The 23,210-nt window shown below is 43.0% G+C and overlaps 1 protein-coding gene across 3 annotated transcripts in view; it reads left to right on the plus strand.

Annotated features, from left to right (window-relative positions):
• LOC126285025 (copper-transporting ATPase 1) overlaps window positions 1-23,210 on the plus strand; it is a 535,387-nt gene that overhangs the window by 4,722 nt on the left and 507,455 nt on the right. Inside the window, exon 1 of one of the 3 annotated variants that reach the window (XM_049984345.1) lies at window positions 8,902-9,166. The exons of the other annotated variants lie outside the window; for them this stretch is intronic. Within the exon in view, the coding sequence (XP_049840302.1) occupies window positions 9,105-9,166 (62 nt within the window). The 5' untranslated portion in view covers window positions 8,902-9,104. Of the gene's footprint in view, window positions 1-8,901; window positions 9,167-23,210 lie in introns of those variants that run through there. 3 annotated transcript variants of the gene reach the window in all.

Below are 23,210 nucleotides of genomic sequence, written 5' to 3' on the forward strand. Positions count from 1 at the left end.
GATTCCACCTCTTATTTTATTACTGTAATCCACCAAGAAACGTGATTGTGTGAAACTGTTGTAATTCGGAGACATCGTGATGAAATATTGTGAAATATATATGCTAGTGGTGGAAGCATTTCTCTGCCAAAACTCTAACCCTCAAACGAATTGTGTTCATTTGAGAAGATATTTGGAACCAACGTATGTGTCCTCTGAGTTCAAGTGGAGACTTTGCAGCTTTGACAAGATGGACATCCATAGGAGTTGACTGCAGACCACTGAAGTATCGCCTGATATTAGTCTGTTAACAGTTTGTAGGGTAAAATGAGTGGCCAGGCCACAGCAAAGGCAACTGTTGTCTATAAACAACTGCATTAGTGTAGTATCACACCATCCTCCATTAATAGAATACATAATATCAATTGTCTTTTCACTTTTTTAGGAGGATGTAGTTCACATATGTGAACAAAGTGAGCATCCAGTTCATATAGAGGTCAAGACAATTTACAGCTTGTTTGACCGGTTTACGAAAAGGACCAAACAACATCGTTCTTGGTTCTTGCCATGTATGGTGCACGTAAAGTCAATCAGATTCGTCTGGCTATTTTTCTAAGGAATTCCGATGCAACCAATTCTAAAACTTCTGCATAGCGAGAGACAGGTGACGTCGATATTCCACTAAACTCGTGCTTGTAGTGCAAAATAGCTGGTCTGCACACTGGATAGCTTTGACGTGGTCTTACAGACGTAAATGCAGGTCTTCAGTGTACAGATTTAGTAATGGAGGTGCTTAGTTGAGCTTTGCCGCAAATCTTTGTTCGTGTAGCGTGACCCTGTTGCTCAGTAAATGATATACGTTGCGGATAGGCCGGCCGGAGTGGCCGAGCGGTTCTAGGCGCTACAGTCTGGAACCACGCGATCGCTACGGTCGCAGGTTCGAATCTTGCCTCGGGCATGGATGTGTGTGGTGTCCTTAGGTTAGTTAGGTTTAAGTAGTTCTAAGTTCTAGGCGACTGATGACCTCAGCTGTTAAGTCCCGTAGTGCTCAGAGCCATTTGAACCGTTGCGGCTAGACGTACTTAGCATGCCAAGGTTCTTTAACTGTCGCGGTAATTGTGGGACATGATGCTATCGTAGGCTTTGCTGAGGTCTGTCTAGACAGTCAACAGCTACCTGTTGCCACTAATGTAGATCTGTATATCAGAAACTAAAGCGGCGAGGGCGTCAGAAGTGTCTAGACCTTTACTAAATCTGTATTGCCCACTTGGAAGGGAATTCGACTCTGTGTTTAAACATCTATTGTAAAGTTTTGGAAAAGCGTGGCAGTGTTATCAATCCATATGATGTGGTTCCTGCTGGTAGCTTCCCACTCTTGTGAATTAGGTGTGGTGCGTCCACTTTTCAGCTCAGGGATGTCAGTATGAGTGAACCACACTGTATGGTAAGTTCACCAGACAAAAAGTTAGCCACCCCAGTGTATGCGTACAGACAAATCATTAAGTCTGTATAGATGACACAGCGATAGTGTGACGTGCTCAACCGCATGTGCACTGGCGCTACGTGAGCACATGGCAATAGCGATCACTACTACAGTGTTTGAAGTGGGCACTGTATGTAAAAATGGGTAAGTGTAAGGACGTGACCGAGCGGCAAAAATGGTCAATCGTATTTGGCCATGCCTGTGACTACACAGTGTGTGAAATTGCTGGATTTGTTGGTGTTTCGGGACAGACTGTTAAAGATATCTACAAGCAAATGTGTAACACATGTGGCCACGAAAAATTTCGTCGGAATTGGGCTCGGAAAAAGATGCTGACTGACGCTTGTGAATAAAAACCGGTTGCAGACCCGACAGGAATTGCTGCAGACAGTGCATGGAGATCGAACCCCACCTGTTAGTGAGATAACATTGCGACGGGAACTGCATGCAGTGAACATTTGGAGTTGGTCACGTTGCAAGAGGCCATCGCTCACACAGGCACATAAAGACCACAACAACAAAGTTCCTCGAGCTGGAAGAATATGTGACCTGTTTTCTGAATACTCACCCATCATATTACATCTCGATTGGCCTGCAAAATCACCTGACTTGTATAGAAAATCTGTGGGGCATGTTGGAACAGCGGGTAAAATGCCAACACCGACATCCTCGCAATTTGGCGGAATTGCACTATCGAATCCTCATTGAGTTGCTTAATCTAGATATGATGTACCTGCACAACTTTGTGGACTCACTTCCTAATTGAAACCAGGTTGTTATCTGGTCCATGAGCAGATTTACACGGTGTTAAATGATGCTTGTAATGACTTCTGTAGGGATGACTGGTTTTTTTGTCGGGTGAGCTTATATTTTGGGCAATAGTTGTTTTCCCACTTCCGGAAGCAGCCTAATTGTGGCGTTTGATATCTTGTCCCGTCTAGGACCAGTGTTTGTATCCCATGCCACTGCCCTGTGGAGATCCTTTACACAGAATGGTTCGCAGAGGTTATGATGTAGGTTATTCTTTGACTGGACGTCTTCAATATATCGTTGCACTGAATCCGACATGATAGAATCTAAAATTGTAGTCAGAATATGTGGCAGGTATGTGAAGAATGTATTAAATCTGTTGGACATTCGATGGATAACGATGTGTCGTATCCAGATTGAGATCATTGTATTGACTTTGGGGTGACTGTCATTGTTTTCCAGCTGGCTCTTTTCTTTCACTGCACTGTCGCTTGTACGTGATTGAATTGCATATAACGTTCGGTCGTAGGGCATTGCCTATAAGCCTTCAGTGCTTCTCATCTTTGTGCAATAACCAAATGACACTCTTCATCTCGAATGGAACGTGGGTCAGCGTGGCATTGAACTGCCAGTCTTCAGAAGCGTTGTCACGTTTGGCGTAATTGTTTAGTTTCTTCACAAGCTTCATTTCATACGCTTCCCAATGGCTTTCAGGTGTCCCGTTTGTAGATGGGAACACCTTTTTTTTTTTATCGGCACGGCGCTCATTGGTAGTCTTATCAAAACTAGTAGGTGTTCTGAGCCAAGGGGTTCCTGCCATCACCTCCCACTTGGCGGCTGTCGCAGTGTTGGGCGATCAGAAGCAAGTGTCCATTGCACTGCGATGTTTTCCTGGCCTGACGAACCGAGTAGGTGTTCCATTGTTCAAGTTTGCAAGATAGTCCTCATGTAATGCCACCGCAGAGTGTCTTCCATTAGTACGTAACGGATTCCAAGCCGCATGATATACATTGAGACCACATATTCTCGGTTTCTCAATAGCTCTGATCATATCACGCAGTTGCTCACGAGAAATATTTCTGTCCGGTGTACTTTAATGTTAAAGGATTTGTCTTGAAAACGGAAATTACATTGCAGTCTGTTACACTAGCACATGCTCAAGGGTGCTTTCAACTGAAACACCGAATGATCTTGAAAACAGACGTAAGTGTGTTCAAAACCTTTAGAAAACTATCCTAGTAATTCTTTCAAGGACACATTAATAAGAGGTTTACACGACGTTCGTAAGTCTTTAAAATTACTCCTACCGCAGCAAGAATTTCTGCGCAGATAGCTGTATTCAGGACTGTGAGTTCGTTCCCTTGTTTAATGAGTATAGCAGCACCCTGTAGCCACCATCACGATCTCTCAGCTGTCGACCAGGGGCAGCCACGGCCTGTCGAGTTTGCTCGGTCTACTCGCAAGTACCCGGTACAGCGCGACTCGTTCAGCATTACGGTGTGGCCTTTTTCGTTCGGCGCACCTCTCAATTCCGTCAGAAGCGTGGTGTCTGTAGCTGTTTACCCTCCGCTATTTGTTCGTACTATGAAGAACCTTCACAAGTCCAGTAACAACTTGCATAAAAAGTGGCAGACTAGCGATCTGCTGTCACAGGCCTCTAAAACTGAATAGGGATGACAAGAGAGGGATGAGAATTCTCAACATCTATTACTCAGTCACATAATCGATGGGTACTACAAATTTACTACTGCAATACCACGCAGAAAAAGTTTAAACATGTAGTTAACAATGGAAGAGCAAAAAATCACAACGATCTCTGGACGGGGTTTATTGTTCTGTACATCAGGAACCACTTTGTGCTAAATTTGTATGAATGAAGCACGTAAAGAAATTGGTGGTACGAATATTAAAATTCCTAAAGTTGCACATGTTATTCCACTGTCAGCTGCAACAGTTTTCGCTGGAACGGAGCAAAGAGTACGGAGACTACAGGAGATAGACAAAAATAATGTGAATAGTAGTGTTTGACGGTCAACGACGCAGGTAAGGCCGGTGTCTCGCTGGACTGTGTGTTGTTCAGTGCGGACTAGGCATCAGTGCAGGTTGTTTACGAGCAGTGCACACTTCGTATTTGCATTCAGAGGCCGAGGTCGACGTACAATGAAAGACCTAACAGAGTCCCAAAGAGAGCAGATAGTGGGGACCCGCTTAGCTGGAGCATCGGTAAGCAAGGCAGCCAACTTAGTGAATGTTTCAAGAGCAACTGTTTCAACAGTCATGACAGCCTTCACAAAACACGGAAAGACGTCATCGTGTAAACGTAATAGCGGACGCAAATGAAAACTAACTGACAGAGGTCGTCGTACGCTAACACGAATTGTGTCAAAACAACACAAAACTACGGCGGCTAAAGTGATTGCAGAGCTCAGTAGCCATCTTCGAGACCCCATCGCTGTCTGCCGAGAACTCCGTAAAGCGAATATTCATCGACGAGCTGGTATGCCGAAACCATTAGTGACAACAACCAACGCAAAGAACTCTAGAAATGTCAGGCGCCTAAATCCTGGACGGTTGATCAGTGGAAACACGCCATATGGTCCGACGAGCCAACGTTTTCGCTATTTCCAACATCGGGTCGGCTTTAAATCTGGAGAACACCTAAAGAAGCCTACAATCTTGGCTGCTTGATTCCAACGGTTAAGCATGGAGGTGGAAGTGTGATGGCGTGGGCAGCCATATCATGGTATTCTGTTGGTCCCATCATTACTCTTAAACGCCGTATTACAGTCGGCGATTAAGTGAATATTTTAGGTGATCAGGTGCACCCCGCGATTCAAATCTTGTTCCCCAACAGTGATGCCACATTTCAGGGCGATAATGCACCCATTCACACAGCCAGGACAGTACAATCGTGGTGTGAAGAGCTTGAAACTGACCTGCAGCCTCTTTCCTGGCCGGCACAGTCCCCGGACTTGAACATCGTCGAAGCTTCGTGGGCGGTATTGGAGTGCAGACTTCAGAGCAGATTCCCGCCATGCTCGTCACTACAGGAGTTAGAAGAGGTTCTGATCGAAGACTGGCGTAACAATCCACTGCAGGCTAGGCAGTCATTATATACCAGTAGTCCAAGAAGAATCGCAGCTATATTACAGGCAAATGGGGGTCCAACCCCTTATTAATAAACCATTTCCAAGTAAGTGCTAATGTTCACATTGTTTTGCCTATCCCCTGTGTGTGTATAATACTGCAAAGTACGCTGATTAAGCCCTTGGACATGCCTGGAAAGATTTCCAACGTGAAACCCGGTGTTCTTGAGTTTATGAAGGAAAAAGGAGTGAAGGAACGAAAATTAGAACATCCGGAATGAATTTCAGACCTCGCGTTTTACGTGGCAGTGGACTTCACATGGCGCATAGTGAGACGCTGCAAAGTGACAACTAATTTCTAATTTGATGCATGGGCAAGCGTTTAAGAAGAAAATCGCATTGTAGAAGGGACAAATTCTGACAAAAATCACAGTTCAGTTGCCTAAGCTCACTGGCATTAAGGAAAACGTGAGGTTCCAAGAATTCATTGTGACCCTGAAAGAATTACAAGGATAGTTTTCTAAAGGTTTTGAACACACTTACGTCTGATTTCAAGACCATTTGTTGTTTCAGTTAAAAGCACCCTCGTGCATGTGCTGGTGTAACAGACTGCAATGTAATTTCCGTTTTCAAGACAAATCCTTTAACATTAAAGTTGCTCAGGTCATCTACATTGCTTTCCTCAAGTAGAGTTTCCACATCTCCATAATGAGGTTACAAAAGAGATACTATTTTTCTACCAACATGTCCGTGTGTGCATGTGTGTGATATCTTTTCTCAGTTATGCAACTAAATAAATCATGGTCATGTTGCAATCTGAGTGCAAACATCTGTGAAACTGTCCACGTGTGCTCATATGTCGATAGTTTGTGCCAGATAAAAATTATGTTTTGTCTTCAGCATGCCAAAAATATTGTAATTAAGTGGAGCACGTACAGCCGCTCCTATGATGCTTATTATATGACTACCAGTTTGGATGCTTCATTGCACCATCTCCTGGCACCAACTCGCACGTCGGGTCATCTACTCTTCCGTCTGTCTATGCGGCACCCAGAGAACGAAGTTTCTTTACTTGCAAATGATCATGCAGAATCGAACGAACTGCTGGTGCATCTATTCGTAAAGTATATCTGCTTAGAGGTCACTCACCTGCCTTCATCTAGCATTTTCCTCACAGCGTCAATGTTATCCTCCGTAACTGATGATCGTGGCCTTCGCGTCCTCTCAACGTCTTCCAGAGTGAAATTTCATCTTTGGAATTCTGTGTACCACCCAAATGTAGTTGTACGAGTTGGACATACATCATCGAGTGCGAGAGTCATTTTTTCATAGCAGTGGTCTATGTTTAAAGCACTCGCGAAATTTTACCTCACAGCTGCCCGAATATCACTTCGTGATCACGATACCATAGCAAGCACTTCAAACTAATCTTGCTAGTGAACAACTGCGCCCACAGACTTGGCACGGCGGCTACAACGCAAGCATAAAGTGTTCTCAGAATACAGCAACAATCAGTCTCCTGGGAGTTATTGTTGCGTCGTATTGCAAAACTTTCCTAGTACCCTTTGTAGAGCGATAGGAAAGGAAATGACAATGGTACGAAGCATCCTCCGCCGTACACCGTAAGGTGGCTTGAGGAGTATGTTTGTAGATGCAAATGTACATGGAAAACTATTTTTGTCGGGAGACAGATCTGACTGTTGAAGCAATGATCATTAAATCACATTCACCGAATTTATGTTTTTATTTATCTAGAACGGCACTTTCTTTATCCAGCTGCTGTTAAACGTAAATACCTGTTGCTTTTAGGTTTCGTCTCTTGTGGTAGAACTCTAGCAGCAGAAACATGAGGACCTGGTAGAACCTCACTAATATATCACGAAAAGAACCAACAAAATAAAGACTAAGAAGAGAGTTAAGCATAAAATCCAGTATTATAACAGGCGTAAACTCGCCAAGAATACGGTTGTTGTTGTTGTTGTTGTTGTTGTTGTTGTTGTTGTTGTTGATGTGGTCTTCAGTCCAGAGACTGGTTTGATGCAGCTCTCAATGCTACTCTATCCTGTGCAAGATTCATCATCTCCCAGTACCTACTGCAACCTACATCCTTCTGAATCTACTTGGTGTATTCATATCTTGGTCTCCCTCTACGATTTTTACCCTCCAAGCTGCCCTCCAGTACCAAATTTGTGATCCCTTGATGCCTCACAACATATCCTACCAACCAATCCCTTCTTCTTATCAAGTTGTGTCGCAAACCCCTCTTCTCCCCAATTCTGATCAATACCTCCTCATTAGTTATGTGATCTACCCATCTAATCTTCAGCATTCTTCAGTAGCACCATATTTCGAAAGCTTCTATTCTCTTCTTGTCTAAACTATTTATCGTCCATGTTTCACTTCCATACATGGCTACACTCCATCAAATACTTTCAGAAACGACTTCCTGACACTTAAATCTATACTCGATTCTAACAAATTTCTGTTCTTCAGAAACGCTTTCCTTCCCATTGCCAGTCTAGATTTTATATCCTCTCTACTTCGACCATCATCAGTTATTTTGCTTCCCAAATAGCATAACTCCTTTACTACTTTAAGCGTCTCATTTCCTAATCTAATTCCCTCAGCATCACCCAACTTAATTCGACTACATTCCATTATCCACGTTTTGTTTTTGTTGATGTTCATCTTATATCCTCCTTTTAAGACACTAACCATTCCGTTCAACTGCTCTTCCAAGTCCTTTGCTGTCTCTGACAGAATTACAATTTCATCGGCGAACCTCAAAGTTTTTATTTCTTCTCCATGGACTTTAATACCTACTCCGAATTTTTCTTTTGTTTCCTTCACTGCTTGCTCAATATACAGATTGAATAACATCGGGGATAGACTACAGCCCTGTCTCACCCCCTTCCCCACCTCTGCTTCCCTTTCATGCCCCTCGACTCTTATAACTGCCATCTGATTTTTGTACAAATTGTAAATAGCCTTTCGCTCCCTGTATTTTACCCCTGCCACCTTCAGAATTTGAAAGAGAGTATTCCAGTCAACATTGTGAAAAGCTTTCTCTAAGTCTACAAATGCTAGAAACGTAGGTTTCCTTTCCTGATAAGTCGTAGGGTCAGTATTGCCTCACCTGTTAGGGTAAATTCTAGTATTGGCAGACGACACGTAACAGGTTTCGGAACTCCGCACTGTACACAGTCAGTGGATCGTTGACGTCACTGACCCAGTCGCGACGTGTTCGGTGGCTGATTTACACGCGACTATGAGACGAGTTGACCAGAAAGTCGTAGGGTCAGTATTGCCTCACCTGTTAGGGTAAATTCTAGTATTGGCAGACGACACTTAACAGGTTTTGGAACTCCCCACTGTACACAGTCAGTGGATCGTTGACGTCACTGATCCAGTCGCGACGTGTTCGGTGGCTGATTTACACGCAACTGTGAGACGAGTTGACCAGAAAGCCGCTCGTGTTAGATGGGATCGAGTGTGTGTGCGCTGTGGAGACCGCAGTGCGTAGTTGGGAGCGCCATACACACCTGCTGACACTGCGGGTCTGGCCGGCCTGTGTAAACAGCTAAGGTTCACGCCTTATCGGCGCTGGGGTGACTCTGGTTTGCTTACTGGAGCGACGTCCGTCCGTCCAGCTCCTAGCTGTCAGTGGCGTTTTACAGTTCTGCCGTGTCGCATCTGGCAGCTCGGCCCTGCGGCCGCAACCAGTGTTCTTTCCGGCAACCGCGACTCGGAGCTTCGCAGCCTGCCGAGCCGGCAGTGCACCCGCCAAGTGCTGAAGCGGCGCCATCATGAAGTTCCTCAGGCTGCCCTCCAACGGCGGTCACAAGTACATGCCGGTTCCTCAGGAAGGGTAAGGGCAGACGCAGTGACCGACGGTCCGTGCAGTCTCAGGGCTACTACTGTATACTCCCGCAGTTAGAGGACCGTGGCTGGCTTACAAAGGGACAGTGCGATCTTCCCCACTCCGATTTAATTCATATTGACAGGGTGTGTAGAGCACGACTATGACTTCAGCATATGTAAACAGAAAGACGCAACTTTCCAATTTTTTTTTTTCGGGAAAATCGTGTTTCAAAATTATAGGCGTACTTGTGCTGTACACTTTGTAGGGCAGCCAGTGTTAACGGTATCCGCAGCGGAGCGACTAAGCGTTTAGTTTCATATACACCAGCGGTCTGTATCGAATCTCGCCGCTGGTAGTTTATTTTTCATTCCCATGTAATTCTAACAGATTTATTATGACCTTCAGAAGTATCAATATCTAATCATTAATTCACTATTTTCATAATATTTCATATGGGGAAAGGAGAATTTTGTCTTTTTCTGAAGGAGATTGAAATTGGAAAAAAGGATACACGGAAACTTTCAGTCGAAGAAGCGTACTCTCTATATTATCCTATCTGACGTGTCACATGTGTGGTGTCTAACCTGTGCAGCGCTGCAGGAATCATCATGATGATCGTAGAAGTACGGGTGACAGTAATTATCGCAACATACAGCAGATCGAGGGCCATGAAAGGGAAGCAGTGGTTGGGAAGGGAGTAAGACATAGTTGTAGCCTCGCCCCGATGTTATTCAATCTGTACATTGAGCTAGCAGTGAAGGAAACAAAAGAAAAATTCGGAGTAGGTATTAAAATCCATGGAGAAGAAACAAAAACTTTGAGGTTTGTCGATGACATTGTGATTCTCTGAGACAGCAAAGGACTTGGAAGAGCAGTTGAACGGAATGGTTAGTGTCTTGAAAGGACGATATAAGATGAACATCAACAAAAGCAAAACGAGGATGATAGAATGTAGTCGAATTAAGTCGAGTGATGCTGAGGGAATTAGATTAGGAAATGAGACACTTACAGTAGTAAATGAGTTTTGCTATTTGGGGAGCAAAATAACTGATGGTGGTCGAAGTAGAGAGGATATAAAATGTAGAATGTCAATGGCAAGGAAAGTGTTTCAGAAGAGAAATTTGTTAACAACGAGTTTAGATTTAAATGTCAGGAGGTCGTTTCTGAAAGTATTTGTTTGGAGTGTAGTCATTTATGGAAGTGAAACATGGACGATAAATATTTTGGACAAGAAGAGAATAGAAGCTTTCGAAATGTGGTGCTACAGAAGTATGCTGAAGGTTAGATGGGTACATCACCTAACTAATGAAGAGGTATTGTGTAGAATTGGGAAAAAGAGGAGTTTGTGGCACAACGAGACTAGAAGAAGGGATCGGTTGGTAGGACACATTCTGAGGCATCAAGGGATCACCAATTGAGTATTGGAGGGCAACGTGGAGGTTAAAAGTCGTAGAGGGAAACCAAGAGATGAATACACTAAGCAGATTCAGAAGGATGTAGGTTGCAATAGGTACTGGGAGATGAAGAAGCTTGCACAGGATAGTGTAGCAGGGAGACCTGCATCAAACCAGTCTCTGGACTGAAGACAACAACAACAGCAGCAGCAGCAGATCTAGCTAACGCCGAGTTTTTGCATGTCCATGTTTTTTCCAGTATCCAGAACAAACTTGGGTTAAGAAACTTCCTGGCATATTAAAACTGTGTACCGGACCGCTGTCAAGACTGCTTGTGAATGGTGCTCGGATAGCTCAGGTGGTAGAGCACTTGCCCCGAGTTCGAGTCTCGGTCCGCCACACAGTTGCAACCTGCCAGAAAGTTTCCTTTCAGCACACACTCTGGTGCAGAGTGAAAATCTCATTCTGGAAACTTGGGTTACATTAATAAACGGTTCTCGGTCGTCACACTGTTTCGTGGCGTACCACGCATATCTAAACAGAGTACCGAATATTGGTGCAACAAACTCAAAAATAAAAGTAGTACCGGTTGCGAGATTCGATCCAGAGATCTCCCGCTTATGAAACTAAGTGGTTACTCTCGCGGTTGCGGGCACACTGAATATTAGCGATCACACAAAGCACATAAGCGCGCCTAAAATTTTCAAACTCTATTTTCTTGAACGGTTGAGAGTTGCGTCTAGCTATTCGCATTTGTTAAAGTCTTAATCGTGTCCTACATACCATGTCAATAATAAACAAATCTGTGGTGGAAGTTCGTGCGGCCCCCCTGTTAGTCTCTTCCCATGTATCAAGTATGGGGCTCATGAACGAGGGTTCAGCCCCCCCCCCCCCCCCCCCCTATGAGAATTTTTCTGAGTTTCTGATTTGACTTAAACCTACGCATACGTGCTAGACGCAGAATGAACTTTCACTGTGCATCGGAGTGGGCTCTGATTTGTAACTTCCAAGATGATGTAAAGGTTTACCGGACTGAGGTTCGAACCTGGGACCTTAGCCTTTCGCGGGTAGGTACGTAAGTTGCGGATGGTTCAGTTGGTAAGAGCACTTCGCTGCGCGAGGGAAGAAGAGGCGTGCGTCCACCGGCGAGCAAGTTCTGCGAGCAACTTCTGCAAGAACGATAGAACTTTAGAACGAAAACTTGCGCGGGATTACTTCTGCAAAGTCGTTTGGGCGAGTTAAACAAATGGCTGCAAGTACTCGGAGAAATGTTTCCCTTCGAGTTGCATCGTCCGATAGGCATGTGGAAGTTTGCGGTGTCCTGATCAAAAACAAGAGTAGTCTCCACTGTTATTGCATTATCATTATTATTACTACTATTATTATTAAACAAAAATCGTGACAGGAAAAAAAAATGTTTGGCTAAACAAATGGATACAGAGGCGCACTTATTTAAATTATCAAGAAACACCACTCAGTTAACTAAAATCGGACAACTTCGCTCAGATCAAAAACGTTCTGAGAATGTTGTATGCAAGATTCGAACACCTATTGTCTACTGTACAGTGAAGTGTTCCAAAACAGGGTACAAAAATAGGGCGAGCTATGTCAACAGATCACTTTGTAATTACTCGTCGGTTTTTGTAAACAATATTGATTACTTTTATTGCAAAAGTAATACGTTCATCCAGGGACTCGATAATATCAATGATATTTGTCTGTTATCAATATTGGTCCCGGGAATTTGAAGACTATCAAAATCTCTACAGTAGTTCCTCGACTGGCCCAGACATACAAAAAGAAGCGAGCTGGGGACTTCTGTTTGTCTACAGGTATGTCAAGTGAGATTTAATGAAATAGTTTTCATTTAGTTACTAAAACATGGCTACAGCATAAATGTTACGTTTGCAGTGTTCGTCTATTAAGCTTTTGGCGGATGATCACTGCAATGTATACTTAAATGGCAAAAAGATATTTCCTATGTGATACAAATTACAGTTTAACAACCTTCAGATTTTCTACTTCACTTTTAGTGCAAAACTTTGCTTCTTGCCGAATTTCATGATTCTAGATCAGCGGGAAGTACCCTATGAGTGTGTTTGCCAGTATCAAAATATTTGACATAAATGACCGAATCTTTTGATTCTACTGACTTGGAAGCTTAAATTTTGTACACCGCCAACGGACCATAGATTGTAGTATGTGGCAAATTTGAATTTTATTCCCATACCTGTTTCTGAGAAAAAGGGTTCATAACAGTCGGACAGACAACAAAGCGATCCTGTAACGGTTCCGTTTTTGCAGACTGATGATGATGTTGATGATTTTGATTTGTGGGGCGCTCAGCAGCGCGGTTATCAGCGCCCCAACAGATTCCCAATCTTCTACATCTACATCTACATCTACATCCGTACTCCGCAAGCCACCTGACGGTGTGTGGCGGAGGGTATCCTGAGTACTGTCCAGTCTGGCCATTTTTCCGATTGATGATGAAGAGGCGAGGACAAAGCAAACACCCAATATCTGGGTGGAGAAAATTCCCGAGCTGGCTGGGAATGGTACCCGGGACCCCGTGATCCAGAGGCAGCAGCGCTAGCCACTATACCACGAGCTGTGAGACTTGCAGATTGAAACACAAAACCCTTTTTTTTTGTAAAAAAAAAGCAGTTAAAATTAAATATACGTATGTACTGCTGTTCCACTTCCCCTTTTGGTGAAAGAAAGAAATCGGAATATTCATTTTGCGCTACTTGGCTGACGGCGACAATTATGTATATTTAGTGGTTCCAATGGTATGTTTGTTTCGCCGTAACTCTTTTCTAGCCATTTTCATTTCCGACACTGATATTTTGGTATCAGCATTGAACATTTACTGAAACGTCCATCATGTGCCAGTACTTGTAGCAAGATGCAAAAAACGGGTTCCACTAACTTGCGGAAGCTGCTTTTGCAAATCACTAAACTTGTGGAAGTCACCGTGTTGATGATGTTCCCACGTCAGAGAATTTTGAGAAGTAGCTTCAGTAAGCGACTTGCTAGTGGACACACGCCCAAAGATACTAATGTCGAGTCACTGACCGCCGCAAAGTTTTAATCTGCTAGGATATTAAATACTAGACTTCAGTTAAATTGAGGCGCTTCCGACCTCATTTGCATTGAAATGAACACAGACTTCTAACGCCCAGTCCTGCTGGAACCGTGTTCCTGACCGATCAGTGCCCCTCGTGTTTGTCATATTTCTCATAAATGTTTCTAAGTGAGTAATACAGTACTTGGTGGTTGAATCATAGCCCGTAACTGTCCCCAAGATGTATCAGGATAAACTATTCAACTCCTGAATTATTGTGACCAGAGCGAGTATACTTTGTGTATACGGACTGAATTTTCTCCGAAAATGGATCAAGAGGCCAGACAAACATGTGGTTCCTGAAGAGGGGCAGCAGCCTTTTCAGTAGTTGCAGGGGCAACAGTCTGGATGATTGACTGATCTGGCCTTGTAGCAATAACCAAAACGGCCTTGCTGTGCTGGTACTGCGAACGGCTGAAAGCAAGGGGAAACTACAGCCGTAATTTTTCCCGAGTACATGCAGCTTTACTGTATGATTAAATGATGATGGCGTCCTCTTGGGTAAAATATTCCGGAGGTAAAATAGTCCCCCATTCGGATCTCCGGGCGGGGACTACTCAGGAGGACGTCGTTATCAGGAGACAGAAAACTGGCGCTCTACGGATCGGAGCGTGGAATGTCAGATCCCTTAATCGGGCAGGTAGGTTAGAAAATTTAAAAAGGGAAATGGATAGGTTTAAGTTAGATATAGTGGGAATTAGTGAAGTCCGGTGGCAGAAGGAACAAGACTTTTGGTCAGGTGAATACAGGGTTATAAATACAAAATCAAATAGGGGTAATGCAGGAGTAGGTTTAATAATGAATTAAAAAAATACGACTGCGGGTAAGCTACTACAAACAGCATAGTGAACGCATTATTGTGGCCAAGATAGACACAAAGCCCATGCCTACTACAGTAGTACAAGTCTATATGCCAACTAGCTCTGCAGATGACGAAGAAATTGAAGAAATGTATGATGAAATACAAGATATTATTCAGATTGTGGGGAGAGACGAAAATTTAATAGTCATGGGTGACTGGAATTCGTCAGTAGGAAAAGGAAGAGAAGGAAACATAGTGGGTGAATATGGATTGGGGCTAAGAAATGAAAGAGGAAGCCGTCTGGTAGAATTTTGCACAGAGCATAACTTAATCATAGCTAACACTTGGTTCAAGAATCATAAAAGATGGTTGTATACATGGAAGAATCCTGGAGATACTAAAAGGTATCAGATAGATTATACAGGGTGATTCAAAAATGCATGTAAATATTTTAAGGGTGTATTTGTGAGGTAAATATAAGACAAAAATGTTCTATACAATTTTTGCTATACTTGGCTTATTACAGAGTTATGAACAAAACATGATAATACATTCAATACAACGTAAAGTATTTACTTCCCAGAGTTCACAGTTTAATTACAGTGCATTTGGACTAAAAACGCAAACTGGTAAATAAACGTGACGTAACAAAAACTGAAACAATTCCTCGCGAATACTGTATTACTTTAGTTCCTGTTCATTGAACTAAATCAATGCAAAATAACTAAGGAAAATACGTGAAGAATTTACAGACTGTACTGTACTGTATTTGCACAAATCTTAATGCAATGCATGTTCAAAATGCTGTCCCTGAACTTGCAGACAGACCCGTGCTCGTCGCCGCAATGATCTCTGCACATTACACAGTCCGTTCAACTCTCCACGAATAATTTCACAACCACCTTCAATTCTTTGTTGTAGCACTTCTCTGTTCGGTACTGCAGAAGAATACACCAATGTCTTTAGTCGGCCCCATAAATAAAAGTCTAAAGGGTTCAGGTCAGGTGATCTGGCTGGCCAAGCAATTGGTCCTCCGCGACCTATCCATCGATGTGGATACGCATCATTGAGGTGTACGCCCTTACGTTGCGGCTGTAATGGGCAGGAGCACCATCGTGCATAAACCACAAGGTGGCTCGTGTTGCAAGAGGGACATCCTGTAAGAATCCAGGCAATTCCCCCTCCAAAAATTCGCGGTAAGCGTGCCCAGTCAGCCTTGGAGGTAGAACATGAGGTCCGAGTAAGTCATTCCCCACAATACCACACCAAATGTTTATGGAGAATTGATGTTGATATCCACGCACAATTCTCGCGCCAGGATTCTCGACAGCCCACTGATGCATATTATGCGAACTGATTACACCCGCACGAGTAAACATGGCCTCATCTGTGAATAATATCCGCCGAATGAACATTGGATCATTCAAATGACGCTCTTGTAACCACTGGCAGAATTGCTGACGGCGAGGATAGTCTGCAGGTGTCAATTCGTGCACTTTGTGCAGGTGAAATGGATGCAACTGTTGTCTCCGAAGCAGCCGCCATACAGTAGATTGTGGTAGTCGTACAGCTGCACTAATTTGTCTCGTACTGATGGCTGGATCTTGGTCTACCAGGTCCAAAACATGTTCCTCGACGTTCACTGCATGCTCAAGTGGTCGACCTGAATGTGGCCCAGGACGAATGCCATACTCCCGCATACGTCTGTCCACAGATACAAACGTCTGATGACTTGGTAACCATCGTCTTGGAAACAGCTCACTGTACCTTCGTCTTGCTGCAAGTGCGTTTCCATCTGCTGCACCATACACAAGGTGCATATCAGCATACTCACTGTTTGAGTACATCATGTGCACGAAACCTGTAGCCTTCCCACGATGAATGAACGACAGGAAGTACGTTTCCGTTACCAACAACATCAGCGCCATCTTCTGTACAGTAGGAGTAAACAGCAATTGCAAACACAAACAAACACTATTCATGGAGTTTCGAATCAACTGTTGGGAGATACGTATGTGCATTACGTACCAGAATATGGCATCCTGCTGCTTGCACTGACGTCGTTTTGATACGGACATGACTTTCGTATTTTAACGATAACTCTGGAATTAAACGTTTATGGAAAAACATTTATAGAACATTTTTGTCTTATATTTACCTCAGAAATACACCCTTAAAATATTTACATGCATTTCTGAATCACCCTGTATAATGGTAAGACAGAGATTTAGGAATCAGGTTTTAAATTGTAATACATTTCCAGGGGCAGATGTGGACTCTGACCACAATCTATTGGTTATGACCTGTAGATTAAAACTGAAGAAACTGCAAAAAGGTGGGAATTTAAGGAGATGGGATCTGGATAAGTTGAAAGAACCAGAGGATGTACAGAGTTTCAAGGAGAGCATCAGGGAACAATTGACAGGAATGGGGGAAAGAAACACAGTAGAAGAAGAATGGGTAGCTTTGAGGGATGAAATAGTGAAGGCAGCTGAGGATCAAGCAGGTAAAAAGACGAGGGCTGCTAGAAATCCTTGGGTAACAGAAGAAATATTGAATTTAATTGATGAAAGGAGAAAATATAAAAATTCAGTAAATGAAGCAGCCAAAAAAGAATACAAACGTTTCAAAAATGAGATCGACAGGAAGTGCAAAATGGCTAAGCAGGGATGGCTAGAGGACAAATGTAAGGATGTAGAAGCTTACCTCACTAGGGGTAAGATAGATACTGCCTACAGGAAAATTAAAGAGACCTTTGGAGAGAAGAGAACCACGTGTATGAATATCAAGAGCTCAGATGGCAACCCAGTTCTAAGCAAAGAAGGGAAGGCAGAAAGGTGGAAGGAGTATATAGAGGGTTTATACAAGGGCGATGTACTTAAGGACAATATTATGGAAATGGAAGAGGATGTAGATGAAGACGAAATGGTAGTTAAGATACTGCGTGAAGAGTTTGACAGAGCACTGAAAGACCTGAGTCGAAACAAGGCCCCGGGAGTAGACAACTTTCCATTAGAACTACTGACGGCCTTGGGAGAGCCAGCCATGACAAAACTCTACCATCTGGTGAACAAGATGTATGAGACAGGCGAAATACCCTCAGACTTCAAGAAGAATATAATAATTCCAATCCCAAAGAAAGCAGGTGTTGACAGATGTGAAAATTAGCGAACTATCAGTTTAATAAGTCACAGCTACAAAATACTAACGCGAATTCTTTACAGACGAATGGAAAAACTGGTAGAAGCGGACCTTGGGGAAGATCAGTTTGGATTCCGTGGAAATGTTGGAACACGTGAGGCAATACTAACCTTACGACTTATCTTAGAAGATAGATTAAGAAAAGGCAAACCTACGTTTCTAGCATTTGTAGACTTAGAAAAAGCTTTTGACAATGTTGACTGGAACACTCTCTTTCAAATTCTAAAGGTGGCAGGGGTAAAATACAGGGAGCGTAAGGCTATTTAGAATTTGTACAGAAACCAGATGGCAGTTATAAGAGGCGAGGGGCATGAAAGGGAAGCAGTGGTTGGGAAGGGAGTGAGACAGTGTTGTAGCCTCTCCCCGATGTTATTCAATCTGTATATTGAGCAAGCAGTAAAGGAAACAAAAGAAAAATTGGGAGTAGGTATTAAAATTCATGGAGAAGAAGTAATAACTTTGAGGTTTGCCGATGACATTGTAATTCTGTCAGAGACAGCAAAGGACTTGGAAGAGCAGTTGAACGGAATGGTTAGTGTCTTACAAGGAGGATATAAGATGAACATCAACAAAAGCAAAACGAGGATAATGGAATGTAGTCAAATTAAATCGGGTGATGCTGAGGAAATTAGATTAGGAAATTAGACACTTAAAGTAGTAAAGGACTTTTGCTGTTTAGGGAGCAAAATAACTGATGATAGTCTATGTACAGATGATACAAAATGTAGACTGGCGATGGAAGGAAAGCGTTTCTGAAGAAGAGAAATTTGTTAACATCGAGTATAGATTTTCGTGTCAGGAAGTCATTTCTGAAAGTATTTGTATGGAGTGTAGCCATGTATGGAAGTGAAACATGGACGATAACTAGTTTGGACAAGAAGAGAATAGAAGCTTTCGAAATGTGGTGCTACAGAAGTATGCTGAAGATAAGGTGGATAGATCACGTAACTAATGAGGAGGTATTGAACAGGATTGGGGAGAAGAGAAGTTTGTGGCACAACTTGACTAGAAGAAGGGATCGGTTGGTAGGACATGTTTTGAGGCATCAAGGGGTCACAAATTTAGCGTTGGAGGGCAGCATGGAGGGTAAAAATCGTAGAGGGAGACCAAGAGATGAATACACTAAGCAGATTCAGAAGGATGTAGGTTGCAGTAGGTACTGGGAGATGAAGCAGCTTGCACAGGATAGAGTAGCATGGAGAGCCTCATCAATCCAGTCTCAGGACTGAAGACCACAACAACAACAACAACAACAACAACATGCTAACAAGACTACGGAGCAAGAATTTCAGAGGCAGTGTTTTTTTTCTTATATGAAGAATGTCACTGTAAAAGCGTAGTAAAGGTTCCGTCGAAAAGACAGTGATAATTAAAAAATTACGATAATAATTGTTTTTATTAGTACTATAATTAAGTTGTTGTATTCACATACCCGGTTAACTCCTCTCTACTTTTAAGTCTGAATATGAGAAAGTACAATGCCAAACAAGAAAGAAGAATATTTTCTTCACTTCATGAGTCAGATCTCACTATTTTGGATTGAGAAAAACAAAGACGAAAAAAGGAAAATATTTATTGGCGCTAGTTTCTGTGATACACAGATTGAGAGAGAACGACTCATTTTGGCTGCGTGTCGCAATATTGAAACCCTATGTTATATGTTTTCGAGTTACATTCTAAGGATCCTAAATTGACGGTAGTTGATTAGGTTCGAAGAGCATTATGCGGGGGCATTACGCGATCGTTCTCTCTTGATGAGCCTCTTTTGAGTTCCGGAGCGTTTCTACACACAAGGTAGCCGTTGTGAAGACATAGAGCTTGGAGAAGTCTATGGATAGCCTTCAGTCAGTTGGATCATGATTTGAATACTTCATCGAGCCAGTAATGTCACAGGAAACAAGATTTTTATTTTTTTAGAGAAAAAAAATTAGACCCCTACGATGATGTCTTCACTGTGAGAGCTTGACATCACGTTGTAGAAGATTCCATTTCTGTTCCCTTGACCATGTTCCCTGACTCAATTTCGCTTGACTCAATCTTCGAGGTTTATCGTCAAAATCGGACTCGCAGTACGTGGAAGGCTTATCGGGTTGTCCTGTTTCCACACTTTCGCTTTATGCTCGCAGTTTTGGGACGGAGTAGGAACTGATACTGAACGTGAACTATGTCGAATAGCAGCTGGAAGATTAGGGTATTGAACTTCCCCTGTACTCCTAATTGACTATCCTGACTTAATACGTGGAGTCAAACAGAAATGGCAATTATCTGTAAGGTATCAGGCTACCGCCAAACCATAGGTACGGCAAAAACCATAGATAACTTTCCTGTTAAATTTCCGAGTCATTCTCGCGTTACAACTGAACGAAAGTTGCAACGTTTACAAGGAGCCCATGGTTTATCGTGGTCCCCTACCTTCATAGGAAAGTAACGCTAATAGGCGGTCTTCACAACTGGCGTCAGACTGCGCTTCTGTGCCATAAAGCTATTTCACCACAAATGTAACAAGAAATTTCACAAAAATTTACACATTTTCGTGGCGGTTTGACAGAACAAATGTTACACTTCAAAAGCACTCGCAAACCGAGAATTCTACACAAGTAACACAAACAGTGTGAAACACACAGTTGCGAGAAAAGAAATAATTTTTATAACCTCCACAAACAACTGGAGAAAGTTGTCTTGTTATTTAACAGGTGCGACGATTCCAAAAACATAACTGGACACATGTAGCTCGGGAGAAATTGGTATGTCATTGTACTACCAATCAAGAGCTAATTGATTATTTTTATGGCGACGTTTGAATTCGGCAATTTCAAATACGTAAGAATAAGCTATTTTTTTTAGTCCGAAACAGTTTCATTATTGGGCAGTCATATTGATTTCACATAAATGAAATATACTTGCACAGTCGCACAGTTCTAGAACATGAACCCCTTTTTCATTTTCAAAGATGCGTGACGACGAAGCAATTTTCTAATACGTAACGCATAGCCATAACAACCAATAAGTAATCAACAATAAACGTGAACAGGAAGACACACCATTCAGTAATAACCATTCACCACACTAGCAGAGTGGTCCGTATCTCAGTATTTTTTCTGGGCGTTTGTTTGTAAATCCTTCCCTGTATCTTTGGCAAGTACTACGCTTAACACTTCTTTAAAACACACAGAGCACTCGGCACGCAACTGTTCTCCACTCATTACCTGACCCATTCCATTCTCACGCTGAACGAAGGAAAAACGACTGTCTATGTGCCTCTGTGCACGCCCTCTTCTCCTCGTCTTATTCTCGCGATCCCTAAGCGACATATTCTGTACGATGCTCGCACTGTCCTCTTCGAATACAGATTCTCTAAATTTACGCAACAGGCTTTCGCCAGAACTACGCCATCATCCTTACAAAGACTCCAGTTTTATCTATTGACCATATGTCTTATACTTTACATGGACTACATCGACCAAAATGATGGCAGTTACTGAATTGTATGAAATAAAATAGTCATAATTTCTAAACAGTTTGCGTCAGGACGTTCAAACTGAACGGCTGGCCGTGTGGCATAAGGGGAATTAGTATGAGCTTGCATACGCGTCTTGTTGCTGTCGGCCGTTTGCATGGGTTCGTCGATAAGCAAAACTAGCGCATTTGTCGGACTGAGAATCCGCAGTTCGCGACCGAGAAGTCTCTTCACCCACAATGGGTGACTGTACGTTGTGGACTGTCCAGTCACGGAATAATCGGTGCGATTTTCCTTGATGGCGCGGTGACTACCGAACGGTATGTGAAGGTTTTGGAAGATGATTTCATCCGCATTATGGAAAGTGAACCTGATTTCGACAAGATGTGGTTCATGCAAGACGGAGCTCGAAACCATGGAAGCAGGAGAGTGTTTGATTTCCTGGAGGAGCACTTTGGGGGTCGCATCCTGGCTCTGGGGTACCCAGAAGCCACTGGCATGGGCCTCGATCGGCCGCCATATTCTCCTTTTTGTGAACCAATATTAAAGAAAAGGTGTGCAGCAATAACCCCGAAACCATTGCTGGGCTGAAAACAGCCATTCAGGAGGTCATGGTCAGAATCGATCTTCCGACACTTCAGCGAGTCACACAGAATGTCGCTATTCGTCTGCGCCGCATCATCGTCAATGATGGCAGGCATATCGAACATATCATAACCCACACCCGAATATCTGTAGTGACGTGTACATGTTGAATAAAAGTGTGTGCACGCCATAGTTTGTAACTAATTTACGTTTTTTCACATTGTTCAGCAATTGTCACCTTATACTACGATGCTAGCAACTCGTATCCGAACGCGTCCAGTGTTTGCTGTCGGCCTGCATAAAAAGGAAACCAAAAGCTGAAAGAATATCCAACGGCGGGATGCACTGACTTCTCTGTCGCCGTTTTCTGGACACACTGCGGACGGATCCCGAGCTTACTTGGATTTCCTGCGCCATCCGTTAGGACCAATCTCCAGGTACCTCGTGTTCTCTACATGCTGTCTGTAGATGGCATCTGCTCTGATATATTAACTGCTTCGTCTATTTAGATGTTTACAGTAGTAATCAGAGTATGAAATTTTGATTGCCTTCATGCTTCAAATGGCTCCGAGCATTATGCGACTTTACTTCTGAGGTCATTAGTCGCCTAGAACTCAGAATTAATTAAACCTAACTAACCTAAGACATCACACACATCCATGCCCGAGGCAGGATTCGAACCTGCGACCTTAGTGGTCGCGCGGCTCCAGACTGTAGTGCCTAGAACCGCACGGTCACTCCGGCCGGCGATTGCCTTTATGTACATATTTCAAACAGTTACTTTTTCATCTTTAAGGTCCTCCTCCTTTTGGAGATGGCTTATTCAGAAAACGGAAGAAGATGAACGAATGTGAAATACTACTTAGGTTTTTGGCGATGATCTTCCTAGTGGGAATAAAGATACGGATGATCATCTTTCGACGTGAAAAAGCGTAAAATGGCAGTGTTTTAAGGTATTCCGACGATGGCGGTGATTCTGTTCTTGTCAGTGGTTCGGTTTGTCTTAACAGATGCATTGAACTTTCCTAGAATCTTCCCTCGGTATCAGAGTCTTCCGCTAAATAATTCTGTTGACTCAAACTCGGCGCGAATTCAAAAAATATCGTTCTTGTGAAACTCAACTGGCTCTCTCATCTCACCAAGTAATGAGTGCTGTCAACAGGGGATCTCAAATTTATTCCATATTTCTCGATTTACAGGAAGCTATTGACAACGTTCCTCAAAGGCGACTTCTACTTAAGTTGCGTGCCTATTGGCTATCATCTCAGTTGTGCTACTGGATCCGTGATTTCCTCTCAGAAAGTTCACAGTTCGTAGTAACTCATCGAGTAAAACAGAAGTTCTGTTAGCTTTTCCCAGGGACGTGTCACAGGCCCCCTGCTGTTCCTACTCTACGTAAATGATTTGGACTCGCATTCGGGAGGACGACGGTTCAATCCCGCGTCCGGCCATCCTGATTTAGGTTTTCCGTGGTTTCCCTAAAT

The sequence above is a fragment of the Schistocerca gregaria genome, chromosome 8 (assembly GCF_023897955.1).
Source record: "Schistocerca gregaria isolate iqSchGreg1 chromosome 8, iqSchGreg1.2, whole genome shotgun sequence".
Taxonomy (NCBI): Eukaryota; Metazoa; Arthropoda; class Insecta; order Orthoptera; family Acrididae; genus Schistocerca; species Schistocerca gregaria.